Source organism: Podarcis filfolensis (assembly GCF_964270895.1).
Source record: "Podarcis filfolensis genome assembly, chromosome: 16".
In the NCBI taxonomy this organism is placed as follows: domain Eukaryota; kingdom Metazoa; phylum Chordata; class Lepidosauria; order Squamata; family Lacertidae; genus Podarcis; species Podarcis filfolensis.
This window is the reverse complement of record NC_139620.1, coordinates 12,745,772-12,771,278: the sequence shown is the minus strand read 5'-3', so window position 1 is coordinate 12,771,278 and position 25,507 is coordinate 12,745,772. Positions and strand designations below refer to the sequence as shown.

The 25,507-nt window shown below is 46.5% G+C and overlaps 2 protein-coding genes across 2 annotated transcripts; both read left to right on the top strand.

Moving 5' to 3' along the window:
* The first annotated feature begins 14,066 nt into the window (after positions 1-14,066).
* LOC310751604 (olfactory receptor 6N2-like) lies at positions 14,067-16,473 on the top strand. Its single transcript, XM_083590906.1, has 2 exons — positions 14,067-14,479; positions 15,290-16,473. Exon 2 carries the CDS (start codon positions 15,295-15,297, stop codon positions 16,237-16,239), a length of 945 nt encoding a protein of 314 aa, XP_083447032.1. The 5' UTR covers positions 14,067-14,479; positions 15,290-15,294; the 3' UTR covers positions 16,240-16,473.
* Positions 16,474-21,141: 4,668 nt separating this feature from the next.
* Positions 21,142-22,098, top strand: LOC310750932 (olfactory receptor 6N1-like; the record flags this gene model as incomplete). Its single annotated transcript, XM_083589329.1, has 1 exon — positions 21,142-22,098. One exon carries the CDS (start codon positions 21,142-21,144, stop codon positions 22,096-22,098), a length of 957 nt encoding a protein of 318 aa, XP_083445455.1.
* Positions 22,099-25,507: the final 3,409 nt, after the last annotated feature.

The following is a 25,507-nucleotide window of genomic DNA, read 5'->3' as shown; positions in this document are numbered from 1 at the left end:
CCCTCAGAGCTGGACCTCAGTGTCCGCACTGAACGATGGGTGTAGAGATGCTCCTTTAGGTATACTGGACCGAGGCCGTTTAGGACTTTAAAGGTCAGCACCAACACTTTCAATTGTGCTCAGAAACGTACTGGGAGCCAATGTAGATCTTTCAAGACCGGTGTTATGTGGTCTCGGTGGCCGCTCCCAGTCACCAGTCCAGCTGCCGAAAACATGTTTTGGGAATATGGCAGCCCTAGCACAGGTAAATCATTTCCTCTTATTACCAGCTAGGTCTATCAGTCATAAGAGAGCTCATCCTCTGTGCCTTCTTCCCATTCTTGGGTTTGCCCTCCTTACCCCTCCAATCTCAGCCTGACATAATAGCATTATGCTAAGGTCAGAGATATTGCTTTCGCTTTCAGCAGATGCTTGTCTGTAGTCATTTTTTAAATGTCCGCATCACCAGGGTGCCATGAAGTGCTTCAGAGGTCCTGCATTGACTCATGCCACTGTCTGGAGATCTCACTTCAAGTTTGGCAAGCTCAAAATATCTCAGAGGCCTCCTGCTTCCCCTTAGGATTTGGGACTTATTCGAATTTGAGGCACATGTCTAATCATTGAGAATTTAAACCTATGAATTTCCATCCAGATATTTTTAAACCACAGATTAATGTGGAAACGGGATGGAATGATGAAAGGACGTATGGAAAGAGACAGAGGCTGGAAGTAGATCCATCCATCACTAGATCACTAGACTTGCATCCATCAACAGGCAGTGAGCAATAGTCTGAACCAACTGAAGTGCTCATGGGAGCCCAGCAAGGGGTGGGGAATGAATGGTTTTCAGAAGTGAGTTAATCTATATAATCTGGTGAGTTCCCTGCCTACCTAATCTCCCTCGCAATATTTGACATTGAAGAATTTGGCAGCAGTGGGGGCACTGAGTGCCAAGACTCAGAATCACCATGCAAATGTTTTTGCAAGAGAGAACACCTCTGCCATCATTAGAAGGAAGTGCTCCAGATCTACTGCAGGTATGAGTGAGGGTATGGGAGGACTTCCAGAAAGCGTGGAATGAGACATGGTTGCAGTGAGGTCTACAGCTGACATGTGGCCTCTTAGGGCCCACAGAGAATCTTAGAATTGTAGGGCTAAAAGGGAACCCCAGGGGCCATCCAACTCCCTGCGATGCAAGGGTCACAACTAAAGAATCCCTGAAAAATGGCCATCCAACCTCTGCTTAAAAACCTCCAATGAAGGTTGAGTCCACCACATAGAGATTAGGATGAATTAGAGGTTTGTCCTATTGGAGGCAGGTGGCCTTTCTAATTCCTTTAGAAAATCCTCATGGGTCCCTCTATTCTCACTGGAGGAAAGAATCACAGAATCCTAGAACTGTGGAGTTGGAAGAGACCCCAGGGTTCTTCTCCTCCAATCCCCTGCAATGCAAGGATCATAGCTAAATTACGACCTTATCAAAGGAAACTTCAAAATGAGACTTCATTGTGTAACTGGGGCCGGCCCTAACATTAGCCAGAATGAGGTGATCGTCTCGCGTAGTTAACATAGCAATATTAGCATTTTTCAGTTATCAGTTATGGCTGTTGTGAATGGCCACTTTGCATAAATTTAAGCTTAAACACAGTTGTGGCACATTATACTTTTGGAATTCTGTTCCGCCCGACCTCACCATTTACAGTTCTTTACTCCACACAGACCTCTGAACTCTTCTGCAGCATCTGATGAAGAAGACTCTAGACCAGGTTTCCTCACACTATAGAAAGAAGCTGCAGAATTATGGCATGACGACTGAAAAAAGTCCCCCCCCAACAAAAAAACCCCTTATTTATCTAGATCAGTGATTCCCAATTCGTGATCTGTGGACCCCAAGGGGGGTCCGAGTAACCCACCCAGGGGGTCCGTGGCAAAATTCACATAACAAAAACTACCATAGAGACATCAGAATTTTCAAACATAGGGGGTCCATAGCTTGACTTTTGAAAAATGGGGGTCTGCAATGCTTAGCTAATTAGGAACCACTGTCTCAGAGCAGTGATTCCCAATTGGTGGTCTGTGGACCCCAGGGGGTCTATCTAACTCACCCCGGTGGGTCTGTGGCACCATTCATATAACAAAAACTACCATATCAGAATTTTCAAAAGTAGGGGGTGCATGGCTTGGCTTTTGAAAAACAGGGGGTCCTTAGCTAACTGGGAATGGTCAAGATCATCCATGCCCGAAGGCCTATTCATGCCCTAGATTCACTGCCAATCTGAGTTAACAAAGTATTGACCCTGTGCATAATTTTAGTTCATGTGCAGAAAAAGATGAGGACCAGTCTCCTGGAAGTGCAAGATGTAGACGAAAGCTCTTGTGGCAAACCTGTGGATTGTGTTTTCCAGTTTACACACACACACACACACACACACACAACATTGCTCTTCTTTAACAAAACCAGAACGCTGTGGAAACTGCTTTTCAACATTAGCTTATTTCCAGACGGGGGCGGGGGGGGATGCTGGCAGACGCACACACTCCCAGGATACAGCTGTTACATTCAAGCTCAGGCATCTTGCGCTGTCCGTGGTGCTGATGCTCAGATGGACGCTGTCAACTAAACAGATATTTCAATCCCAGCTCCAGGTTTTTGCTGTCTCTTCTTCCCTTTGTGGTAGGAACAGAGATATCCGATGAATTATATATAGAATTTTTCCTCCCCTTCCCCCTCACCAAAGCAGAGGGTGGGGGAACGCTGAGAGGAACCTATTCGATCAGCAGAGGAAATGGGATCCCAGCTCCATGTTTTCGCTCTGCCCCCTTCGACAAAGCTGTACAGAAATAGCAGGATGCTGGAATTGCTCGGCAGTGATGCAGAAGGTACGTGCTTTTTCAGTTCTGGTCCTGATGCTGAGCTCGTGGTGAGGTCTCTGTGGCGCAATGGACGAGCGCGCTGGACTTCTAATCCAGAGGTTCCGGGTTCGAGTCCCGGCAGAGATGGTCTCCAGGACAGGTGTCTTAATTTTTCGCTCATCTTCGAGTAAGGAATGCTAATTAATTATATTTCACTCCAGAGGGTTTCAAACGGAAAATGAACGGCTGTTCCTGAAATCCCTGGAGTCATGCATTCTGTTTCTGTCTCGTCCTCTATCACCAGATTCAAAATGCATGGTCTCTCCTTCCTTTGTATTTGTTTATTTATAGCTTTCTGTCTTGGAACACAGACCTCATTTTTTTAATGTTATTATTACCATTTTATTGTTTCCTATGGTAAAAAAACACCTCCCTGTTAGTACTATAAACCTTGCAATGTACAATATTTGGGAACAGATATTTTCTTTGCAGAGAAAAAAATGTGTTTTTCAAGGGTTCACCGATTCTGACCAGCTCAAGGCTTATCAGAAAGTCCTCAGGACCCCAGAAGAGGCTCATTAACAGGTCTGTCTGATAGGTGCTTTACTTTCAAGTAGAGCTCAAACACTCTTCTCATCAGTAGGCTTCCCGGCAGCAGAATTTCAACATATAAATTATTAAAGCTGACAAAGCATAAAATCCATAAGTTACACACGCACATAAAAGCCACTCTTCCCTTTTATTCTCTACTCTCCAGAACTACCTTGTCACTGTTTATTTACATCCCCAGATAACAGGCTATCGATGGCTATCAGCCACATTGGCTGTGGTCTCCCTCAACTATTGGAGGCGAAGTGCCTCTGAAAACCAGCTCTTGTGCACTGCAAGTGAGGAGAGTAGCTTTTGCCTTCACGTCCTGCTTGTGTACTTCCTAGAGGCACCTTACTGGCTACTGCAATAAGAATAGTAGACTTTTACTTGATCCAGCAGGGTTCTTCTTATGTTCTAACATCACCACACACACACAATCAGTTTCACTTTTCTGGGTACTTGCTAGGGGCTCTGCTTTTCCGCTGCCTCCTGCCTACTTCCCCATCCCTCCACATCAGCACTGCTCCCTCACTGTGCCCCTGGCCTTTATGTACCTGTGGTGAGCATGGCAAAACATCAGATGAACTGCTATCACCCTGCAATTCCACTGCCAGCTCAGCCATGTTTATTTCCAGTTGGGCCACACAGAGGCTCGTGCTAAAAACAAGCTAAGCAGAACATCCAGGTTCAGAAGTCGTGTACCTCTGACTACCAGTTTCTCAGAACAGGCACCTTTATGCCCTTCTTGCAAACTTTACGGAGGCCTTCGATCTTGCCACTGTTGGAAACGGGTGCAGATGAGGATTTAGGCCAGTGGTTTTCAACCAGTTTGCCGTGGCACCCTTGGGTGCCTTGAATGATGGTCAGGGGTGCTGCGGGCAACACTGGCCTCTGCCCCTCTTTCCTTCCCTCCCTCCTCTGATGCCCTCTTGTGTCTCTGCCTCCCAAGGCTTTCACACCTGTTTGCTGCAGCAGCTCTAGCTACAAGCTCCCCCGGCAAATGGTGTTTCTGGGGCTAGCCAGGGGGTGCTTTCCTGGCCCCTGTGGGGCAGTGTGAGGAGGCACCTCTCTGTGGGGCAGGCTGGGGCAGCTCAGAGACCGGGGCGGCAGCTACAGCTACCCAGAGGACTCCCAAGGGGAGGGAAGAGGAGAGGAGGCTGAGGGAACACTCCACAAGGGAGGGTATTTGAAAAGGGTTGAGGGGCTGATGGCTCTGGAGGCAAGGGGTGACGTAACTGGGCTCCTGAGCCCCACAGGGGAGCTGCAGAAAGAATGTAGTTGGTCAAGGGAGCCATGGACCCAACAAGGGGTATTTAGGCAGTTCACACAAGGCAAAACCAACCACTGTCTACATCAGGGATGGGGAAGCTGTGGCCTTCCATATGCTGTTGGACTACAACTCCCACATCGTTCACCATTGGTCATGGATGACACCATAGACTCTTGGGTTGAGTCTAAGAACATCCCAGGTGCCGCAGGTGCCACAACACTGCTGAACAGTCTGCTGGACAAGATGAGCTCCAGTTGGGCTGTTCATAGATCCTTCAGTATCTAATATCCCCTGCACCCCAACCATATCCATGAGATTTATACCCCGTTGGCTTAGTTCAAAGATGCTCATGTTCCTAAATAGTATGCTCAAAATATCAGCCTGTAGGCATGATCCAGAGGACAGCAGGTGCAAGAGAATCATCCTCTTGCACTTACCCAAGCACTGATGCATGGAAGCTTGCACATAACCCTAGGAGCACATATGTGCAGAAACAGATGGATAGAATGTTTTCCCTCATCTTGCCCAAGGAAATGTCCCCAAACAAACATTCCTTCTCTAATGTTGGCTTCTCATTTTTTCACAGGGATGGATTGCTACCTGCAGGGAACCAGGACCTTGACCTCCTCGTGACAGGTTAATCATAGGTGTGCTGGTCCCGTGGGTTACCCAAGAGGCAAGGTCCAAGTCCGGTCCGTGGTCAAAGGTGTAACATGGAGGCAGTCCGTAGTAGCTGAAGCTGGGTGCAGGGCAGGGAGTCGGGTGAAGTCAGGAACAGGCATGCAAGCAGGGAGCCAGGGCAGGTCAGGAGCTCAGGCAGGAAAGCAGGACAGGGTTCAGGCAGGATCTAGCAACCAACAATGTTGCTCCCGCAACTTGGGACTGGCTGGCTTTTATCTGCCCCGAGGCATAGGGCGGCCCCGATCCTCTGGTGACTCACCTCTCCTGGTCTGGAGGTGAGCACTCCTCCTGCGGGAACTTAGTTCCCTCCGCCTCTCTACCCTGAGCCTCTGCAGCTCAGGAGAAGCTGGAGGGTTACCGGACCCAGAGGCAACCTCATCTTCCTCTGACGGGGCTGAGAGTGGAGCACCTGCAAGCAATGGGTCCTCCATCCCCTCAGGAGCCAGAGCAGACTCAGCTGGTGCCTGCACCTGAGGATCCAGCACAGGTGAGGACCCTTCAGGCTCATGCCCCAGCCCCGGCTCAGCTGGTTCTGGAGGCGGGGAATCCTGTGCAGGCTGGGATCCCTCAGGTTCAGCATCCGAGTCTGAATCCCAGGCCATCACAGTAGGGCTATCAACTGATCGAAAATATCTTTATGGATTTCATTATAAGAATGCAAGAGCTTGGCTTGAGCATGCCAGTGGCCCGTCTTGTCCAGCATCCTATTCTCCCAGCCGCCAACCAGATGCCCACAAGCAGGACCAGAACACAACAACAACTCTTGTCCCTTGTGATTCCCAGCAATTGGCATTCAGAGGCATGCTGCTTCCAACAGTGGAGGGCCATGTCTCTTGTTTTTCATTCCCTGCCCCAGTTAATACTCCAGAAACAATAAAACAAACCACAGTAACCTTCACCCACACCAATAATTTGTCCGTTGCCTCTTAACATTGGTGCCCATCTGTCATGACCCTGCAGCCAAAGTTCTCATCTTTGGGGGATGAGGCTGAGGTCTCTGAAGCATATGGGGAAGGATATGCAGGGTCAGTCCCAGAAGCACTCACAGTGTCTTCTGGGGCAGTGCTCACCCCACCCAAACCAGAGGATGTTGCACTGCCATCCTCTGCCTTAGAGGACTTTGCTGCTGAAGAGCCAGGGAGACCTGAGGCTGCCCTCTTTGTTACAGCAGAAGGTGACTGGAGAAGGCCCAGTCCTTTAACCAAAGCAACATCTCGCAGAACAAGTGGTGGCAAAAGTTAGGTTGCACTTCCACTGCCGCCACTGCAGCTATATAAGGGCTTATCTTCAGCTTATTTCTTGCTGGAACAACTTCAGAGTTATGTGTTCCCCCAGAACACAGCCTGAACCGCATCCCACATCCATACTGAACCTTGTCCCACCTTGCGTTATCTTACTTCATGAAAGGGCCTTCGAATCATAGCATTGTCAGGTTGGGAAGTACCCCCAAGCATCATCTAATCCAAAGCATCCATGACAGATGGCCATCCAACCTCTGTTTAAAAGCATCCAATGAAGGATAGTCCACCACTTTCTGAACAAGTCTGTTCCACTGACTTGCACCCTCAGAAAGTTCTTCCTAATGTTTAGTCAGGATCTCATTTCTTGTAATATGAACCCATTGATTCTGGAGCAGCAGAAAACAAGCTCTCTCCATCTCCCAAGATGATAAATGGTCTGGAAACTAAGCCTTATGAGGAAGGGTTGAGGGCACTGGGCATGTTTAGCCTGGAGAAGAGAAGACTGAGAAGTGATATCTGAAGATCTGAAATATCACATGGAAGATAGAGAAAACTTGGGTTTTTCCTACTCCTCTAGAGGGTATCACTCAAATTAATGGATTCAAATTACAAAAAAAGGATATTCCAACTACCGTAAACTTTAGGAAGAACTTAGTGATGGTGAGAGCTGTTTGACAGTGGAATGAGCTACCTCAGAAGGTGGTGGACTCTCCTTCACTGGAGGTTTTTAAACAGAGGTTGGGTGGCTATTGAGTTGTGATTCCTGCATTTCAGGAGTTGGACTAGATGATCCTTGGGGTCCCTTGCAACTGTCTAATTATATGATTCTAATATCTTCCCCTTCTCCCAGCCCAAAAGGGCAAAGCTTCTCCTCCATTGCTATGCTACCAGATCACCCACATTCAACTGTTGTGGCCACAGTATGATGACAGACATTGCACCAAAAAAAATGCCGTTGAACTCAACAGATGCATCACCTGATTTCTGAAATCTTCACAAACCCTTTTGAGATCATACCAGCTCAGCACACCCACTCACTTACTAAGCCTATAGAGATAACACCTGCAAAATAACCCCTTATGAGACCTTCACCCAAAGACACCTAATCTATTTTTCCTTCCTCTGTGGATGGGATCACAAGGCTCTCCTCCCAATCTTCTAATGACTTTGTTTACATGCCTGCCTCTGATTTCCCCAACGTGACCGCAAAGTTTGTTTGGTGTCAGAATAAAGTTTGTTGCAGTTTTAATGAGCACAATGAGATAGATAGGGAGGGAGGTAGATAGATAGATAGATAGATAGATAGATAGATAGATAGATAGATAGATAGATCTGGCATTGTCATCACCTCTGCTTACCAGGAAAGGGGGACATTTGCACATCTCCCTCAAAATGAGGAGCAGGGAGAAGTATACTCCGAAGAACTTCCACTCAAGCTAGAAAGTTAACATTCAGAACAAACGTAGCCTAAAGACACCCTGAAAACTAAGAAAGTCTAGAACTGGGTCACGCTGACATCTGCCCATCAAAAGGTGCAGCCCCCGCCCCCCCAAAAAAATCATTAACTTCCACACATGCTGGGAAGATGAAATTTATCGTGCACACACTGGCCCCAAGATATTCTGATTATTAAAGAAGTCTGGAACTGGGTGGATCTCAACATCCGTCCACCCCGCAAAACTTAGCCTACTTACACATAAAGTGAAAAGCTGAGATATGTTTTGGGGAGGTATTGTCCTTGCCGCATCTCCAGCATAAAGCAACCTTAGCAAATCCTTTTGTATACAATCATAAAGGAGTCCAATAGATTCTGAATATTGTTTTCTGTTGTGTAAGTCTTAACTGGAGGTCCGTTGATACCATTGGTATTGAGGCTAAAACACTTTCCCACTGTCTGGGAAATATTGAAAGCTCCAATTCTTTATTTCAATCCAAGCGCCTATCTGATTTCGCCTGACAATTGATTCCAGACTGCTAGAGCTGCAACACTAAAAATTCGCTCTGGTTCATGTTCCTCCTGTCCCAAAATGTACTGGTCCCAGTTCCAGTATGTCCTTTCATGAAACAAACTAGTTTAGCTCAAGTTCATCCAGATGAACTTCTTAGGTCCAAATATTATTAGTATTAGTATTATTGGGAGGGAATTGTCATTTCGAATGATAGAAGGTGCTTTGTTGAAATATAGAATCCACAGGTTCCATGGACAAGCAACAAGATGTCAACAGAAAAAGGTTTAAATTGCCCCCAATAAAATGAAATAAATATGCATAATAAAGTTGATATAATGGATCTCATCAGAAAGATTTGTGAGGTGGGTGGATGTTTCTGATAATGGGTGGATCAATACAACCAGCACCTATGAAAGTTCTTCAAGAACTTCTGGCCAAATTTCATTTAGAATGTTTATCCCATTACCTTCTTATGCCTCGTTAATTGCCTTTAGTTAATTACCCCAGAGGGAACGAATGGAACAGTGATGGGACACATCCCTCATACCAGCCTGACGAAAACTAACTTCATATCCCCCTGTTCCCCACAAACAAGCCACTTGACACACAACTCCCAAGTGTTGATGATGAGAGTCCCACATCCCCCAGAGAAGAAGAGGAAGCAGCAAAAACAAACACATTCAGGGAGGAAATCCCAGAACTGTTTGTTAAGTAACACTTTAGGGATACAACCAAAGATTCCATGGGGTGGGGAGAGAGACTGGAGCTCAGTCAAACATCCATTAAAAAAAAACCAAAGCAGGTGTTGACATGGGGTTGTAGACAACTAAGTCCTACTCACATAAAACCCACTGGAATTAGCAAATCTAAGCTATTCATGTCTATATACTTCAATGAGTTTCCCTGAGTTTACTGCAGTTTACTTCCCCGAGTTGGCGAGGCTCACTTGATAATGGCAAGAAATAAAGCCCAGTCCTGTAGAATACCCTGCTAATGGAGGTTTAGCAGGCACCTTCTGTGCCAACTTTTAAACACCTGCTGGATATATTTCGGTTCTGCCAGGTCTATGTAAGCAATTAAGAACACACCTTTCCACAATGGTTAGCTGGTGTCTATTTTAAACCATTTTTTAATGGTTTTCACTATATGGTTGTATATAGTTTTCAATATACAGTTTTATATATTTTTGTTTAATCAGCTTTTCTATTTTTTATGAAGTAGTGGTATATAAATATTTTTCTATAAATAAATACGTGATGAGTCTAAGTAGGGCTAGCCTTGGATACAACCCATGGCATCTACACATCTCAACATCAGCGCCAGCTGGCATGGCCAACAATCAGGAATGATGGAAGCTGTAGTCCAACAACATGTGGAGGACACCAGGTTGGGGAAGGCAAGGTGGGTTGATGACCTGGCTCTCTGACTTCATATAATGCAACTGAGAGTCAATGGCAGAGCAGCTCTGGAACATAAGAAGAGCCCTGGATCAGACCCATCTACTCCAGCATCCTGTTCTCATGGTGGTCAACCACATGCCCTGGGAAGAAGCCCACAAGGAGGACCTGGGTGCAAGAGCACACTCCTGCCCTGAATTTCCCAGAAAGTGGTATTAAGAGGCATACTGCTTCCAACAACAACAATTATTATTATTTATATGCCACCCAGCTGACTGAGTTGCCCCCAAACATTATGGGTGGCTCCCAATAAAATATTAAAAATACAATGGAGGTAAACATAGTTGCAATCTGTAGCCTTATCTCCATGGATTGGTCTAATCCCATTTTGAAGCTCTCCATGTTGGTGTGCTTTCTTGCGTCATGTGAGAAGTAATTCCATAGTTTAACTCGGTGTTGTGTGAAGATGCGCTGCCCTACCTCTGTCCTAAATCTCCCATCCCTCAGCTTCATGGTCCCCAAGTTCTAATATTATGAGAGAGACAGGAAGAGAGGGAGAGGGAGAGGGAGAGGGAGAGAGAGAGAGAGAGAGAGAGAGAGAGAACCTTCCTGCCATCTCCAGTTAAAACAGCCTCAAGTGATAGAGTTGAATAAGACTTGTGACCTTTGAGATTCTCTGCCAATCCCTTTTCAGGGTGCACAGAGTGGATCCTAAATAGGTCTGCTCAGTCATGGATACAGCTCCCGAGCTGCTCAACTGCCTCATTCCTTGAGTCAGAGCGACTGAATCTGTTTCCACCGCTCATGTCCTGGTTCATGACTAGGGGCTTCCAGATTTCACAGTCCTGCCCCTGTTAGCATTTGCCGATCGCCATGGGACTTTTTATGGTTTGGGATGGGTTTCTGGAAGACGCTTGTGCGTGATTTTGTTTTATGCGTGTAGATCAGTGCACGCTGACCAATGCACAGTCTTCGCAGCAAGGCTCTATTCCAGTGGCATGAATATCACGACGACCAGTAGATTCTTATCTGCTGCAGCCTTCATCCGCCTTCACAGTTGTTGTATCTTCCACCTGTTCTGCCATTAAGAACTTCTTGGATCATTCTTTGTCTAGCTCCTCCCCTTTGACCTTACAGCCTTGGGTGATCCTGCTGGGAGTACAAGACTCCTGATGGCTTCACTCACAAGGCTCATAGGAACGTGCAAGCCCATTCACCACAACAAGGTGATGATCCAGCAAGTGAGCAATTAGAATATACAATGCTAGTGTGTTTGGAGAAACATTCTGACAGTCTAAAGCAGTTTCATAGGTACGTATTCCATTTGTACATGCATGCATATGAATTGAGTACACACAGGGTTCTGGAGCAGTGGTTTCCAGTGAGTTTTGCTGATTTGCCCAACTGGGATAGAAGAACCACCGGAGGTCCAGCTCCATCTTCAGCCAAGGGAGGGCATGTTTTCTCTTCCAACCCCAAAGGACCAAACTAACAAAGAACAAAGCCCCTCTCTCTTGAGAGATGAGATGAGTAGGGAAAAGGGATCTCCACGTAAATGGGGACGTCAGATGAGCCCTTCTGGAGCAGACCAAAGTCCTATCTAGTCCAGCATTCAATTCTAGCGGTGGCCAATTAGATATCTCTGGGAAGCCAAAAATAGGGCATGAGGATGATAACACTCTTCTGCTCATAATTCTCAACAGCTGGGGGCAAAATTCCCCTCACCCTGGAGGTAGCATATAAATCATCACAGCTAGTACCTGTTAGGAACAGACAGCTTCAAAAGCAGCCGGAGACAGACAGGGAAACAATCTCCATCACCTACTGTGCTGTTCCCAAGACAAAGGATAGATCACTGAACAGAAGGAATAGCATGCACCTATGAAGGTGCTTTTAATTTCGTGACTGCTGTCACCATCTGCAGTGATCATACGACTAAACAACAACAAATGAAAGTGCTTCATGCCAGAAACCACCAAGATTTGGAGAAGGCAAATAACACTCTCCTATCCATAGCTCCTGCAAAAAAAATTATTTGACAGAGAAATATATGATTTCCTTCATGGTGGTAAGCAGTTACACCCATTCATTTGCTCCAGATCTTTATTGTTTCATTTATTTTTAAACTATTTGGAACGGGGGATTCCATTGCTAATGAGCTATACATTAGGGTGGAGAAGGATAGTCTAAAGAATGGTGCAACCCAAATTATCTCTTTCCACAGCACAGCAACACTGGAATTCATCAACATCCAGTCAAGCTGAAGATTCAGGACAGAAATAAAGCACTTCCTTCTTCACACAGCACATAGTTAAACTATGGAATTAGTTCCCACAAAATGTAATGATGGCCACCAACTTGGACAACTTTAAGAGAAGATTAGACAGGTTAGTGGAAGATAAGGTAGGAAGGAATGGCTACTCACTATGATGGCTATGGTCTCCCTCCACTGCTGAGAACATTGTGCCTCTGAATCAGGGATGTGCAAACATTTTCTTCCGATATTCATTTGCGCTTTCATCTGGTATTTTACAATCTGGTGTGATTGCTTTATTTTGCACAAATCTACCACTTCACTGTCTTTTGCTGCAGAAATGCACATATTTATAACTTTTCTAATGTAGCACACAACAGGCACACATATCTCAACTATCAACTAATATTTGCAAATCTTCCTTGCATGTTCCCTTTCAAAGTTAATGAATTTCCAGAAGGGTAGCCCTATTAGGGTTGGGGGTTTTTGCGGCAAAAACAACACCATAACAACAAAGTGGTTAGGGCCATCTATGGCTGCAAACCTAACCATGTCTTCTCAGAAGTAAATTCCATTGAATTTGGTGAGGTATGTGGGGTTAGGATTCCAGCCACTTCTGCAAATTTGGTTTCTCAAGTCAGTATAACCTTGTCATCCTTTTTCTCTTTTTTGCGACAAGTGAAGATAACTTCAAATGGGGGGAAAGGACATGAATTTTAATTTAATTTTACTTCTAGAAAGAAGAGTTATGGCTGGTCAAAAATCAGCAGTCAAATCAAGTTGATTCTCCCTATTTTGACAAATATGTTAGAACTTCAACTGTGGAGCACAGGTAAAAGCTACAGGTAACAAATATTCCACTTCTTTCCATGTGAAAAGAACAAAAATGAGTGGTGCATTCCTTTTTTAAAAAACCACAATAGGCAGCAGATTAAGGCTGAAATGTTAAACCCACTTATCTGGGAGTAATCATCGCTGGATTTAATGGGTCTTACATCTGAGTAGACATGGTTAGGATTGCAGTATTGGTGCACATAGGCTGCCCTTGGCAACGAACAACACTTCAGAAACAAGAAAAGCAAAGAGGAAGTTGCATACATCAGTGAATATGTAAATAATGTACATTGCTAAACAATTTAGTTATCTCTTCAGAGAGAGAGTTAAAATTTTGATGGTAGAGAACTAAGGGAAATAGCCTTCACAGCAAAGGATCAAAGGAACAGATGGAAGCAAATTTGCTTGATAGCCCTTTTTTCAACAGATTCCTCCAACTGAATACCAGTTACTGGGGACCACAAGTGGAAAGAGCGCTGTGGCACTCAGGTTGTGCTTTCAGGCTGACCCCAGGATGTTGAAGTAGATGGGCCATCGGCCTGATCCAGCAGGGTTTTTTCCCCTGATGCTCTTGTAAGCTATAAGGGAGCTGTTACTTCCGCAATGAAATAGCTTGGACCAAAAACTTCAAATAGGAGCTGAAGGTTCCATCCCTTCCTGGCTCTCCATCATACCCTTGTGCCCATTGGGACTGGTGGAGCAGAAGGAAGGAAGCCCACCGACAGATGGGGCCAGGTCCAATGAGAGGCAAGGCAGAGCCAATGATCGGTGGAGCCTCCTCATACTAGTTTTGTCCCCATCCTCCTCCATGCTGACTTCTACAAGACACTGAGAATGAGGAGGGGGTAGCTGACAGATGGTGCCATTCCCTGGACCAGTTGCAAGTGAGAAAGCAGGCAAGTAAAGGCAGACTGGGGCTGGCGGGACAGTGGCCTATTTGCCCATATGGACCAGCCAAGACAGGCTTGCACATACTTCCCCATCCTCCTGAGTAGCCTCACATGCAGCTCTGAAACTCCTGCCTGGTTCATCACCTTATCTGTATCAGTGGCCCTTGGAGAACTGGAGAGCCAGACAAGAGCCCCAGTAACAGGTGTGGTGGCCTCTGGTCCTGGGTCAGGGATATCTGGCTCACAGGTGCTGCAGAGATGTGCTTGCTACTCTTCACAGACTGAGACTATGGGAACATGGAAAGGAGCACGGTCAGGGGACAGTTCCAAGAGTCAAATAGAGAGGCCTGGAGGGCCAAATTGGACTCTCAAGCTTGAGATTCCCAACTCCTGGCATTTGTAGAGCTTGGTTAGTAGTTAACACATTTAATTCTTCATGTCAACAGAGCTTTTTTCCAGCTGGAACTCACCGGAACTCAGTTCCTGCACCTCTCAGGTGGGCGCCATTGCCATTCTAAAAGAACAAGGGAGGCCTTCATGGTGAGTTCTGGCACCTCTTCTTCTCAGAAAAATAGTGCTGCATGTCAAGTATGAAACTTACTTTGATAGCTGAGAATTTGAAGTCTTCCGGAGACAGGCAGTGAAAACTGAAGAGGAATCAGTTCCTGGGAACCTTTCTCTCTCCAACATTTATCTCTGCTTAACTCTCTTTTAGTGGCAAAGGTTGAGAGGGAGGATTGGGGACAATTCACTGCGAAGGAAAGATAAAGTGAGTTCCCAGCAGAGTTTCAGGAAAAGAGAGTTGGATGCTTCTGCTTCCTGGTGTGTTAGCTCATGGTGCCCTCCAGCCTGTCTCTGGAGGAGTCTTCAAGACAGATAGTCGGAATCCAGCTTAGGCAAGACCGATTTATTACCATCGTCAGCTGATTTTTATTGCAAATGTAACCGAAAGAAAAAAGAAGCAGTGTCAACTCCCACTGACAATAGGAAGGATCAATCAACCCTGATTTAAACATATATATTAATATAGTCAGTCTACATGTCCAAACAGATAACCAAATGTGATCAGCAATTATAAGATGTGTATTTAAATGTAGACAGGCCACTAAGATATACAGGTAATTGAGGAAGGGATGGTTGGTATCTATATTTCCAGCTATTGAGTGCAGGTCCTTTACAACCCTAGGGATCAGCATGCAAGAGCTACTTTTGTTTTACTGACTTTTTAGTGTTTATTTTATTATTATTAAACAGTACACATGCTTCACAAGCAAGGGCTACTTTTAATGTGGTCTTCTGCAGCCATTGTCTTTTTCTCTATGCCCATATTTCAATTTTCTCCTGATCTAGGGGAGATGGAAGTCCTCAACCAGACCGAGGTCACAGAGTTCATCATGGTGGGCTTCCCGAACCTCCAGCACTTCCACAAGCCCCTATTCCTTTTGCTCCTCCTTGTCTACCTCTTCACCATCTTTGGCAACCTGCTCATTTTCACCATCATCCGCACCGACCCCAAGCTCCACACACCCATGTACTTTTTCATCAGCATCTTGTCCTTCTTGGAGATCTGGTATACAGCCACCACCATCCCAAAGATGCTCTCCAACCTGCTCAGGGAAAGGAAGAGCATCTCCTTTGCCGGATGCCTCCTGCAAACTTATTTCTTCCACTCTCTGGGGGCCACTGAGTGCTACCTGCTCACAACAATGGCGTATGATCGGTACCTGGCCATATGCAACCCTCTCCGCTACCAATCCATCATGACAACCAAGCTGTGTGTTCAAATGGCTGCTGGGTGCTGGATCTGTGGCTTCATGTGCCCTGTCACTGAAGTCATCTTAGTCTCCAAGCTCCCTTTCTGTGGCCCCAACAAGATCGAGCACATCTTCTGTGACTTCCCACCATTGCTCAGCCTGGCCTGCACTGACACCTCCATCAACGTCTTGGTTGACTTTGTGGTCAACGCCTTCATCATCCTGGTGACCTTCCTGCTCATCATGGTCTCCTATGTGAAGATCATCCAGTCCGTCCTGAAGATCCAGGCGGCCGAGAGTCGTGAGAAGGCTTTTTCCACCTGCGCCTCCCACCTGACGGTCGTCCTGCTCTTTTTCGGAAGCATCATTTTTATGTACGTCAGGCTGAAGAAAAGCTATTCTTTGGAATATGACAGAGCATTCGCCGTGATCTATGCCGTCCTCACCCCATTGGTCAACCCAATCATCTATAGCTTGCGAAACCAAGAAATCCTAAGAGCGATAAAGAGGAGGATCAGGATGAATGTGGCAGGGCTTCCGTCATGAACTTCACCATCCTCAGCCTATTAGCCAACCCAATTCTCTACAAAAGAGATGGGAAGCTCAAGAACCAAATGCAGCCCTCCACACCTCTCTTTCTGGCCGTCAGGACTTTCTCAAGGCCACACAACTCCCACATCCACTGTACCAAATGCTAGTCATGCTCAGAGTGGCCCCACTGAAATTATTGGACATGACTAACTTAGTTCTATTAATTTCAATGGGTCTACTCTCAGTAGAACTTAGTAAAGCAACAATAATAATTCTCAGTAGAGTAATGATAATACATGCCAACAGGATTTCCTGGGCTATATACGCTATATAGCCCCACAATTTATTGACAAGAACTGCTGCTTGTTTACATATATTAACTTAGCCTAGTCTACCTCATAAGGCTGTTACAAATATAGATATAGAGGGGACGTTCATCAAATTTGCAGATGGCGCCAAACTGGGAGGAGTGACTTATACTTCAGAAGATAGAATCAGGATCCAATATGACCTTCCTTAAAAGATTGGAGAACTGAGCCTAAACTAACAAAACTGATTTCAGTTGGGACCAAGAAAATCAAGGCTCTGGAAATCAAGCCTTGTGAGGAATGGTTGAGGCAACTGGGTATGTTTAGCCTGGAGAAGAGGGGACTGAGAGCTGATACAATAGCCAGCTTCAAGTATCTGAATGGCTGTCACATGGAAGAGGAGAAGAAGGAGGAGGAGGAGGAGGAGAAGGAGGAGGAGGAGGAGGAGGAGGAGGAGGAGGAGGAGGAGGAGGAGGAGGAGGAGGAGAAGAAGAAGAAGAAGAAGAAGAAGAAGAAGAAGAAGAAGAAGAAGAAGAAGAAGAAGAATTTATTATTTATACCCCGCCCATCTGGCTGGGCTTCCCCAGCCACTCTGGGCAGCTTCCAACAAAATATTAAAATACAGTAATGCATCAAACATTAAAAGCTTCCCTAAACAGGGCTGCCTTCAGATGTCTTCTAAAAGTCTGGTAGTTGTTGTTCTCTTTGACATATGGTGGGAGGGCGTTCCACAGGGCGGGCGCCACTACCGAGAAGGCCCTCTGCCTGGTTCCCTGTAACTTGGCTTCTCGCAGTGAGGGAACCACCAGAAGGCCTGCGGTGCTGGACCTCAGATGGAGCAAGCCTGTTTTCTGCTGCCCCAGAAGGGAGGACCTTAACCAAAGGATTCAAATTATAAGAAAGGAGATTCCAATGAAACGTTAGGAAGATCTTTCTGAGGACACCTCAGAAGGTGGTGGACTGTCCTTCATTGGAGGTTTTTAAATGGAGGTTGGATGGCCACCTCTCAGGGATTCTTAGCTGTGATTCCTGCATTGCAGGGAGGGCTGTACCAGATGGTCATTTCCAACTCTACAATTCTATTATTCTATAAAAGGGGGGAGGGAAGAAAAATATACACAGCCTTGAACATCTGGGTGGAAAGGCAAGAAACAAATATAGGTTACACTTCTCAGCCGGGGGCACCCTCCCTGTGGAATGCCCTCCAATCAGATGTCAAGGAGATCAATAACTATACAACTTTTAGAAGACATCTGAAGGCAACCCTCTATGTTTTTATATGTGTTGGAACCACCAGAGGGGATAGTATTCTTGTGGTTGGGTCCTGCTTGAAGGCTTCATACAGTGGTACCTCGGGTTACATACGCTTCAGGTTACATACGCTTCAGGTTACGGACTCCGCTAACCCAGAAATAGTGCTTCAGGTTAAGAGCTTTGCTTCAGGATGAGAACAGAAATCGGGCTCCGGCAGCGCAGCAGCAGCAGGAGGCCCCATTAGCTAAAGTGGTGCTTCAGGTTAAGAACAGTTTCAGGTTAAGAACGGACCTCCGGAACAAATTAAGTACTTAACCCGAGGTACCACTGTATAAGCATCTCATTGGCCACTGTGGGAACAGGATGCTGGACTAGATGGGCCATTGTCCTGACCCAACAGAGCTCCTCTTGTGTGCTTTTGTAATATCATTCATGCCTCATGTAAAATTTAGGACCCATGGAAAATTTGGTACCCATATCTTCCAATAATTCCTGGTTACTGTAAAAACAGTTTTGCTTTCTGTAATTTATTACAGGGCAGTTAAAGGCTGAATTGTAATGTGTTGCCCTGGGCAAGATAAAACAATAACAACTGTAATAAAATAAATATCCATCATTCATCAGCAATGCTAGCTGAGGAAGAGGAAGCAATCAGAGATACAAGGTGTTTCTCCTTCTGGAGGAGGAAACTTTTAATTAAAGGCACAATACCCTTGAAATGTCTAGATACGATTTGCCTGTCTGGTGCTGCAGTTACTATTTTCACGAAAATATTTGGCTGTCTCTCTCAAAATAGAGAACATGAGGTATATTCTCAAATGGCTACTTCCATGGGATATATAGGCATAATTTAAGCAACCGTTCTGGTAGCACACATAACTCTCAAAAGCCCACCCACTTCCATTTGTAAACATGAAAAATATCAAAGTGATTGCTTTACAATAATCCCCCCCACACTTGATCACTTTATTTTGTAACATGCCACTCTCTGACCTGGTAAGAGAGGGGGGGAAACATTTTCACAAACTGGTGCCAAGGGGGTTTCAGTCCAGCCCATTAGGTTTGTAACAATGAGCTCCCGAAGGCCAGATGCAAAATACATACGTAATCCACAGGTAACTCCTGGAATTAGGCAGCCAACCAACTCCACATTTAAGCCACAGGTTGGAGACCCATTTGATGCCTTCCTGATTTGCAATTCCCTTGAACCTTTAAATGCTGCAGGAATCCTTGTACGAAATGAGAAGGCAGGTAAGTGCCTCAGTTCCCTGGTGCTGAGTGTGCTTTCCTAAAAGGGGGGGGGACGACATATTTTGCATTTATTGTGGGTTTCTAATTGGGAAAGCTTCTGCAGTGGAGTATGCTATGAAAACAGAGCCCTGTTGGGTCAGGACTAAAGGTTCACCCGCAGCAGGTATGGTATGGGGAACCTCTGTTCCTCCGGATCACAGCTCCCATCATCTCTAAGCTTGCTGGCTGGGGGGAGCTAACAACACCTGGAATTCTGCAGCTTCCCCCTCCCAGAACAGGGTTTTACTGGCTTTTCCAGCGGTGTTTCAAATATACACAATTTCACTTAAATGCACAGTGCCTTGGAACGTAACCCCCATGTAAATTGGGAGTTGCCTGTATTGTTTCAGAAAGTGCAAATTGGGTAAGCTTGCCTTTAAATGTGAATGGAATGGAATTTCTCCCCCATCCTTAGAGCACACACACATTTTATCTTCACAACAACCCTGCAAGGAAGATGAGGCCAAGACACAAGAGTGGTTGGCCCAAGACCACCCAGTGGCCAAACATGGATTCGATACTGGGTCTTCCTGTTGAAGTATAACACTGTAGACTAAGAGACAGAGCCAGGGCTTTTTTTCCCCAGCTGGAACACGCTGGTACAGTGTTCCAGAACCTATCAGGGACCCCAGAAGTGGAGGGAGAGACCTGACCAGCCTCCGCAAAGCCCTGTTGCACCTCCCCGAAGGAAACGTCCTCTACAGACTCCAGAGAGGATCTCCTCATGAGCTGGGGGCACAGCAGGGCTTTGCTGAAGCCAGTGTGGTGTAGTGGTTAAGAGTGGTAGTCTTGTAATCTGGTGAACCGGGTTCGCTTTCCCGCTCCTCCACATGCAGCTGCTGGGTGACCTTGGGCTAGTCACACTTCTCTGAAGTCTCTCAGCCCCACTCACCTCACAGAGTGTTTGTTGTGGGGGAGGAAGGGAAAGGAGAATGTTAGCCGCTTTGAGACTCCTTCGGGTAGTGATAAAGTGGGATATCAAATCCAAACTCTTCTTCTTCTTCTTCTTCTTCTTCTTCTTCTTCTTCTTCTTCTTCAGCCTCCCAGCTAACAGCTGGCATGTGGGAAAGCCATACCTCAGCTGAGCAAGCCCCATGGAAAACTAACACAGGAAAATAAAATAATAAATTCTCTCTCTCTCTCTCTCTCTCTCTCACACACACACACATCTATCTATCTATCTATCTATCTATCTATCTGTCTGTCTGTCTGTCTATCTATAGTAAGCAAAGCTAATTAGGTTAATTTGCTCTGATTTCTTATGCTGGGTGTTTATTTTATTTTGATTTATATTGCTTAAAAAATAGTTTCTTATGCCCAGGACCAGGAAAGAGGAACTGGCTGCTGCCCCCATGTTGGGCCAGCATTGGGGATCTGTCTGTCTGTCCGTTTATCACAGTCAGTTGTGGCCCCTGTGCTCATGGCGACAGCTGATGCGGGAGTTGGGTGTGTGTGGAAAGTGAGGTGGTCATGGCTCAGGTGGCTGCAGCCGTGTAAGCCGTAGCAATGGAGTAGGAAGAGGTGACATCACCACTGGGGATGGTTAGGGCCTTAATCACACCAAGTTGGGACATGTTAGGCACAACAGTGCAGGGACGGGGAAGGCAGAAAGGTGAGGTCAAGTAGACCTAGTGCAGCAGCTGAGTATGTGTAGAAGAACAAAAATTGCCTGCAGTGGGTGCAGTCCTGCAGGCTCCAGGGATCTGCTTCACCTTTGTATTCCCTGCAGGGAACATGCTGGCAAAGCAATAGCCGCTGGAAAGAAACACACTTTTTCTCCTTCTCCCTGCCCCCTGCCCAACTATATAGAGGTGTTTTTTTAATGTGATTAAATATTAAACCCCGGTATAAAGGGCTTATAAAGTTCCTAGTCTTGTGTTCATCAGTGTAGAAAGGGCAGTGAAGTCTTCAGATCCTGGAGTCCTTGGAGTCTATCTTCCCAGCCTTGCGGCAATAATCCATATTCAATGGCTCCTTTTGATGTGCAGGTATTCTGTTGCCAGTGTCTCTTTTGCACAACTCTACTTCCACAACTCACATTTCTCCAGATCAGCTTCTAGAGGAGATGGGAATCCTCAACCAGACCGAGGTCACAGAGTTCATCATGATGGGCTTCCCCAGCCTCCAGCCCTTCCACAAGCCCCTCTTCCTTTTGCTCCTCCTCGTCTACCTCTTCACCATCTTTGGCAACCTGCTCGTTTTCACCATCATCCGCACCGACCCCAAGCTCCACACGCCCATGTACTTTTTCGTCAGCGTCTTGTCCTTCTTGGAGATCTGCTACACAGCTGCCACCATCCCAAAGATGCTCTCCAACTTGCTCAGTGAGAGGAAGCGCATCTCGTTCTCCGGCTGCCTCCTACAGATCTATTTCTTCCATTCGTTGGGGGCCACCGAATGCTACCTGCTCACCGTCATGGCTTACGACAGGTACCTGGCCATCTGCAGCCCCCTGCGCTACCCAGCCGTCATGACGTCCAAGCTGTGCGTCAGATTAGCTGCCAGCTGCTGGGTCTGTGGCTTGCTAGGCCCCATCGCCGAAATTGTCTTGGCTTCCAAGCTCCCTTTCTGCGGACCCAACAAGATCGAGCACATCTTCTGCGACTTCCCGCCGCTCCTCAGCTTAGCCTGCACCGACACCTCGGTCAACGTCCTGGTCGATTTCACAGTCAATGCTTGCAAGATCCTGGCAACCTTCCTCCTGATTATGACGTCTTACCTGCAGATCATCAGGGCCATCCTTAGGATCCGCTCAGCCACCGGCCGGAAGAAAGCCTTTTCCACATGTGCCGCGCACCTCACTGTGGTCGTGATCTTCTTCGGGAGCATCTTGTTCATGTATGTCAGACTGACGAAAAGTTACTCCTTGGATTATGACAGAGCGCTGGCTGTTGTATACGCTGTCCTGACCCCTTTCCTTAATCCGATTATCTACAGCCTGCGGAACAAAGAAATCAAGGCGGCCTTAAAGAGAACGTTCCACTGCCAGAAAATAATGACTAGAGAAATGGAGCAGCCTTAAGGGAGTGGGGCTGGAAGTAAGGCTGAAATAAGTAGGGAGAACACGAAGGCTTTGCTCTCACACACACATCCTAGGGCTGTGTGCCTTTAACAGTTCCATGATTGCCCCACTGAAAATCTAGAATCAACTAGTCGGCGTAGGCCAAGGAGGCTAGTCAGGAGAGCAAAGCAGGGCAGAGCTCTGCCCATATATCTTTCTGCACCCCAAAATCCAAAGCTCTGGCCCAGCAGTCCTGTGCGACATCTGCAGTTTCCTATTATCCAAGGATTCCCTGGATTTTCTGCAGGCCAATCACAGCTATGCACAGCACAGCCAATCACAAGCCTCACTTACGGCCAGCAGGTTCACCCATGTCTCTGGAAGTAGAGGAACGGGTGGAATTCTAGGGTGAGTCAAGCCCCTAGGTGGCCCCCCTCTCAGTGGGAGGGATATGGGGGCTGTGAGGGAGAAGTGGGGTGAAAGAAGGACAAGAGAGAGAGCAACTGGTGTGAGGAAAGGGCAACAGGGAAAGCTGGTGAGAAGCTTCAACCCAGAGGGGGAGGAATTGAAGTATTGGGGGTGATTAGGAAAGTTGAGGGGGCAGAAATCCTCCAATGGTGGACTTGAGGGAGCAGGGTTTCCAATAAGGCAAGGAACCTTTGCAAAGGAAAGGTTGGGAGCCTTATTGTGAGGTACTTACCTGAGGAAATAAAACATACAAATCATGGGGTCCATGATTATAAGGTAGTCCCTATCCTTGGGAGTGATGATGGGGTTGGGGTGTGACAGGCAGGTAATTATTATTAATAATAATAATCTGAGCACAGAATCCAAATAATAATTACATTCTTATCTATGCATTCACAAGTTAGTTCAGTTCACTTAAAAATGTGGACCAAACAAGATTATCTTCCATCTTTCCTACCCCCCCACCCCCTACAAAGACTCTCCGGAGCTCTGTCCATGGTCCTGATGCCACTCCTAACTTGAACTGTCTGCCCACTTCTGCTTCCTCTCTAAAATTACTTCAGTCAACCCTTTTCAAGAGCTGAAGCTCTTCTCCACCTCTGGTCAATGGCTTTTCTGGTGGTCTCAGCCTGAAACAGGACACATTCACAAACGAATGAGCAGTTTGGTTTAAAATATATATATATTTTAATAAAACGTTAGCTTGAAACAGTATTATTGAACATTTTAAAGAAAAGCACATTTACGTGTATTTCAGTTCCCATACTTGGAGCATCTAAATATCACTGGGGAGTAGTTTATGTCAACTGGAGCATTTCAAAGATGGCAGAGCAAATGCGAATGGATTTGGGTGTGGCGAACACCCAAAAGCCAATGCAATTCTGGGCTGCATCAATAGGAGTATAGCATCTAGATCAAGGGAAGTAATAGTGCCACTGTATTCTGCTCTGGTCAGACCTCACCTGGAGTACTGTGTCCAGTTCTGGGCACCACAGTTCAAGAAGGACACTGACAAACTGGAACGTGTCCAGAGGAGGGCAACCAAAATGGTCAAAGGCCTGGAAACGATGCCTTATGAGGAACGGCTAAGGGAGCTGGGCATGTTTAGCCTGGAGGAGAGGAGGTTAAGGGGTGATATGATAGCCATGTTCAAATATATAAATGGATGTCACATAGAGGAGGGAGAAAGGTTGTTTTCTGCTGCTCCAGAGAAGCGGACACGGAGCAATGGATCCAAACTACAAGAAAGAAGATTCCACCTAAACATTAGGAAGAACTTCCTGACAGTAAGAGCTGTTTGACAGTGGAATTTGCTGCCAAGGAGTGTGGTGGAGTCTCCTTCTTTGGAGGTCTTTAAGCAGAGGCTTGACAACCATATGTCAGGAGTGCTCTGATGGTGTTTCCTGCTTGGCAGGGGGTTGGACTCGATGGCCCTTGTGGTCTCTTCCAACTCTATGATTCTATGATTCTATGAACAGAGCCTAGGTTTCCACAGTCTAGCAGTCAGTAACGCAGGGTTGTATTGGAAGGACACAGCTGCCCAGAAAAAGGATCGGCTGAGTACGACCCCTGGAACCAGGCCTCCACAACCACATAAAAATCCCCACATCTCTTCAAGAAGCCTTGTTCTGCTAAGAAACAGAATCAGGAAATGGCCAGAGGACAGTCCTCTATGTCCACATAACAGGTCAAATTGAATACGGCAAGCAGATGTTGATAATGAAACCACTAAGGGTGAGAGTTGCTCAGAGGCCAGCCCTTTACGTCCAAATCAACAGCAATGATGATTGCTGTGAAGACCTTGTAATGACAGCAAAACTTTCTGAGCAGAGCTCTCTGTGACCACAAGAACAGGCAATAAATAAACTCCCTGGAGAAGGAGGACAAGTCAGAGCTCAGCTCCAATGATTGCTAAACAGGCAGCAGTGAAATTGGTGAGGGTTTTTAATAAGACTGACCGGCTGCAGATGAGATTCATGGGATGTTGGCCAAGCTATCCCAGTCATTAGGCAGGGTGAAGTCACTTCCTCAGGTGGCGTAAGCCCCCCAGCTGGCATGCCCACAGGTGACCTGGCTGCCCGGCTGCTTCCACCAGCGGAAGAGAAGCAGCATCACCGCCAGCTTTGATTTTGAGCAAGATCGTGTCCATTTAGGGTGAGATCTCACCCCAAATCAGTGCCATCTTGCTTGGAATCTGCACCAATGGTGGTAGTGCTTGCTTCTCCACCGGTGGCAGATACAGCAGGGCACACAGTGGCAACAGAGCAGAGGGAACAAGTAGGGCATGGCGGGAGCAGCGGCAGGGCAGGACAGCATTTCCCTTTTTGCCTCAAGGGGGAAAACCAGACACACCAGCCCTGGGTGTTGGCCAAAGCTTCCAAGACCACATAAGTGATGTGAGATAAGCTGCTAGGTGGCTTCCTCTGGGGGTCACCATATAAGGCCTCTATAACTACCGCATGGAAGATGGAATGAACTTGTCAGGGAACTGCCATTGAAAGGGGGGAGGGGGCACAAGAATACAGGGAGCCTCTGACGTTGCTCAGAAGCAGCTCTTCGTCAGACAGTGGAGAGAGCTGTCAAAGGCTTAGTGCTGTCCAGCTGGCCATAGATAAGACTCCGGGCTCCCAGCCAGTTCCAAACAATTGATTTTGTTATGTACTGAGTTGAATAGGATCCAAACTGCAGCAGTCTGATTGGTCCTAGAACAATAGGATCCCAAAGGCAGCAGTCTGATTGGTCCTAGAACAATAGGATTCAGAAGCAGCAGTCTGATTGGTCCTAGAACAATGCAGCAGTATGATTGGTTGGCAGGAACCACCCAATCATGCTCCAGATAGAAGTGAATCCACAACCTGATTGGCTTACAGTAGAATTCCGGAATTAGCCAATCATGTGCAGCCCATTGTGTAAATAATGTATATAAAGCAGATACTTTGAGGGGACATTCATTCATTCCTCC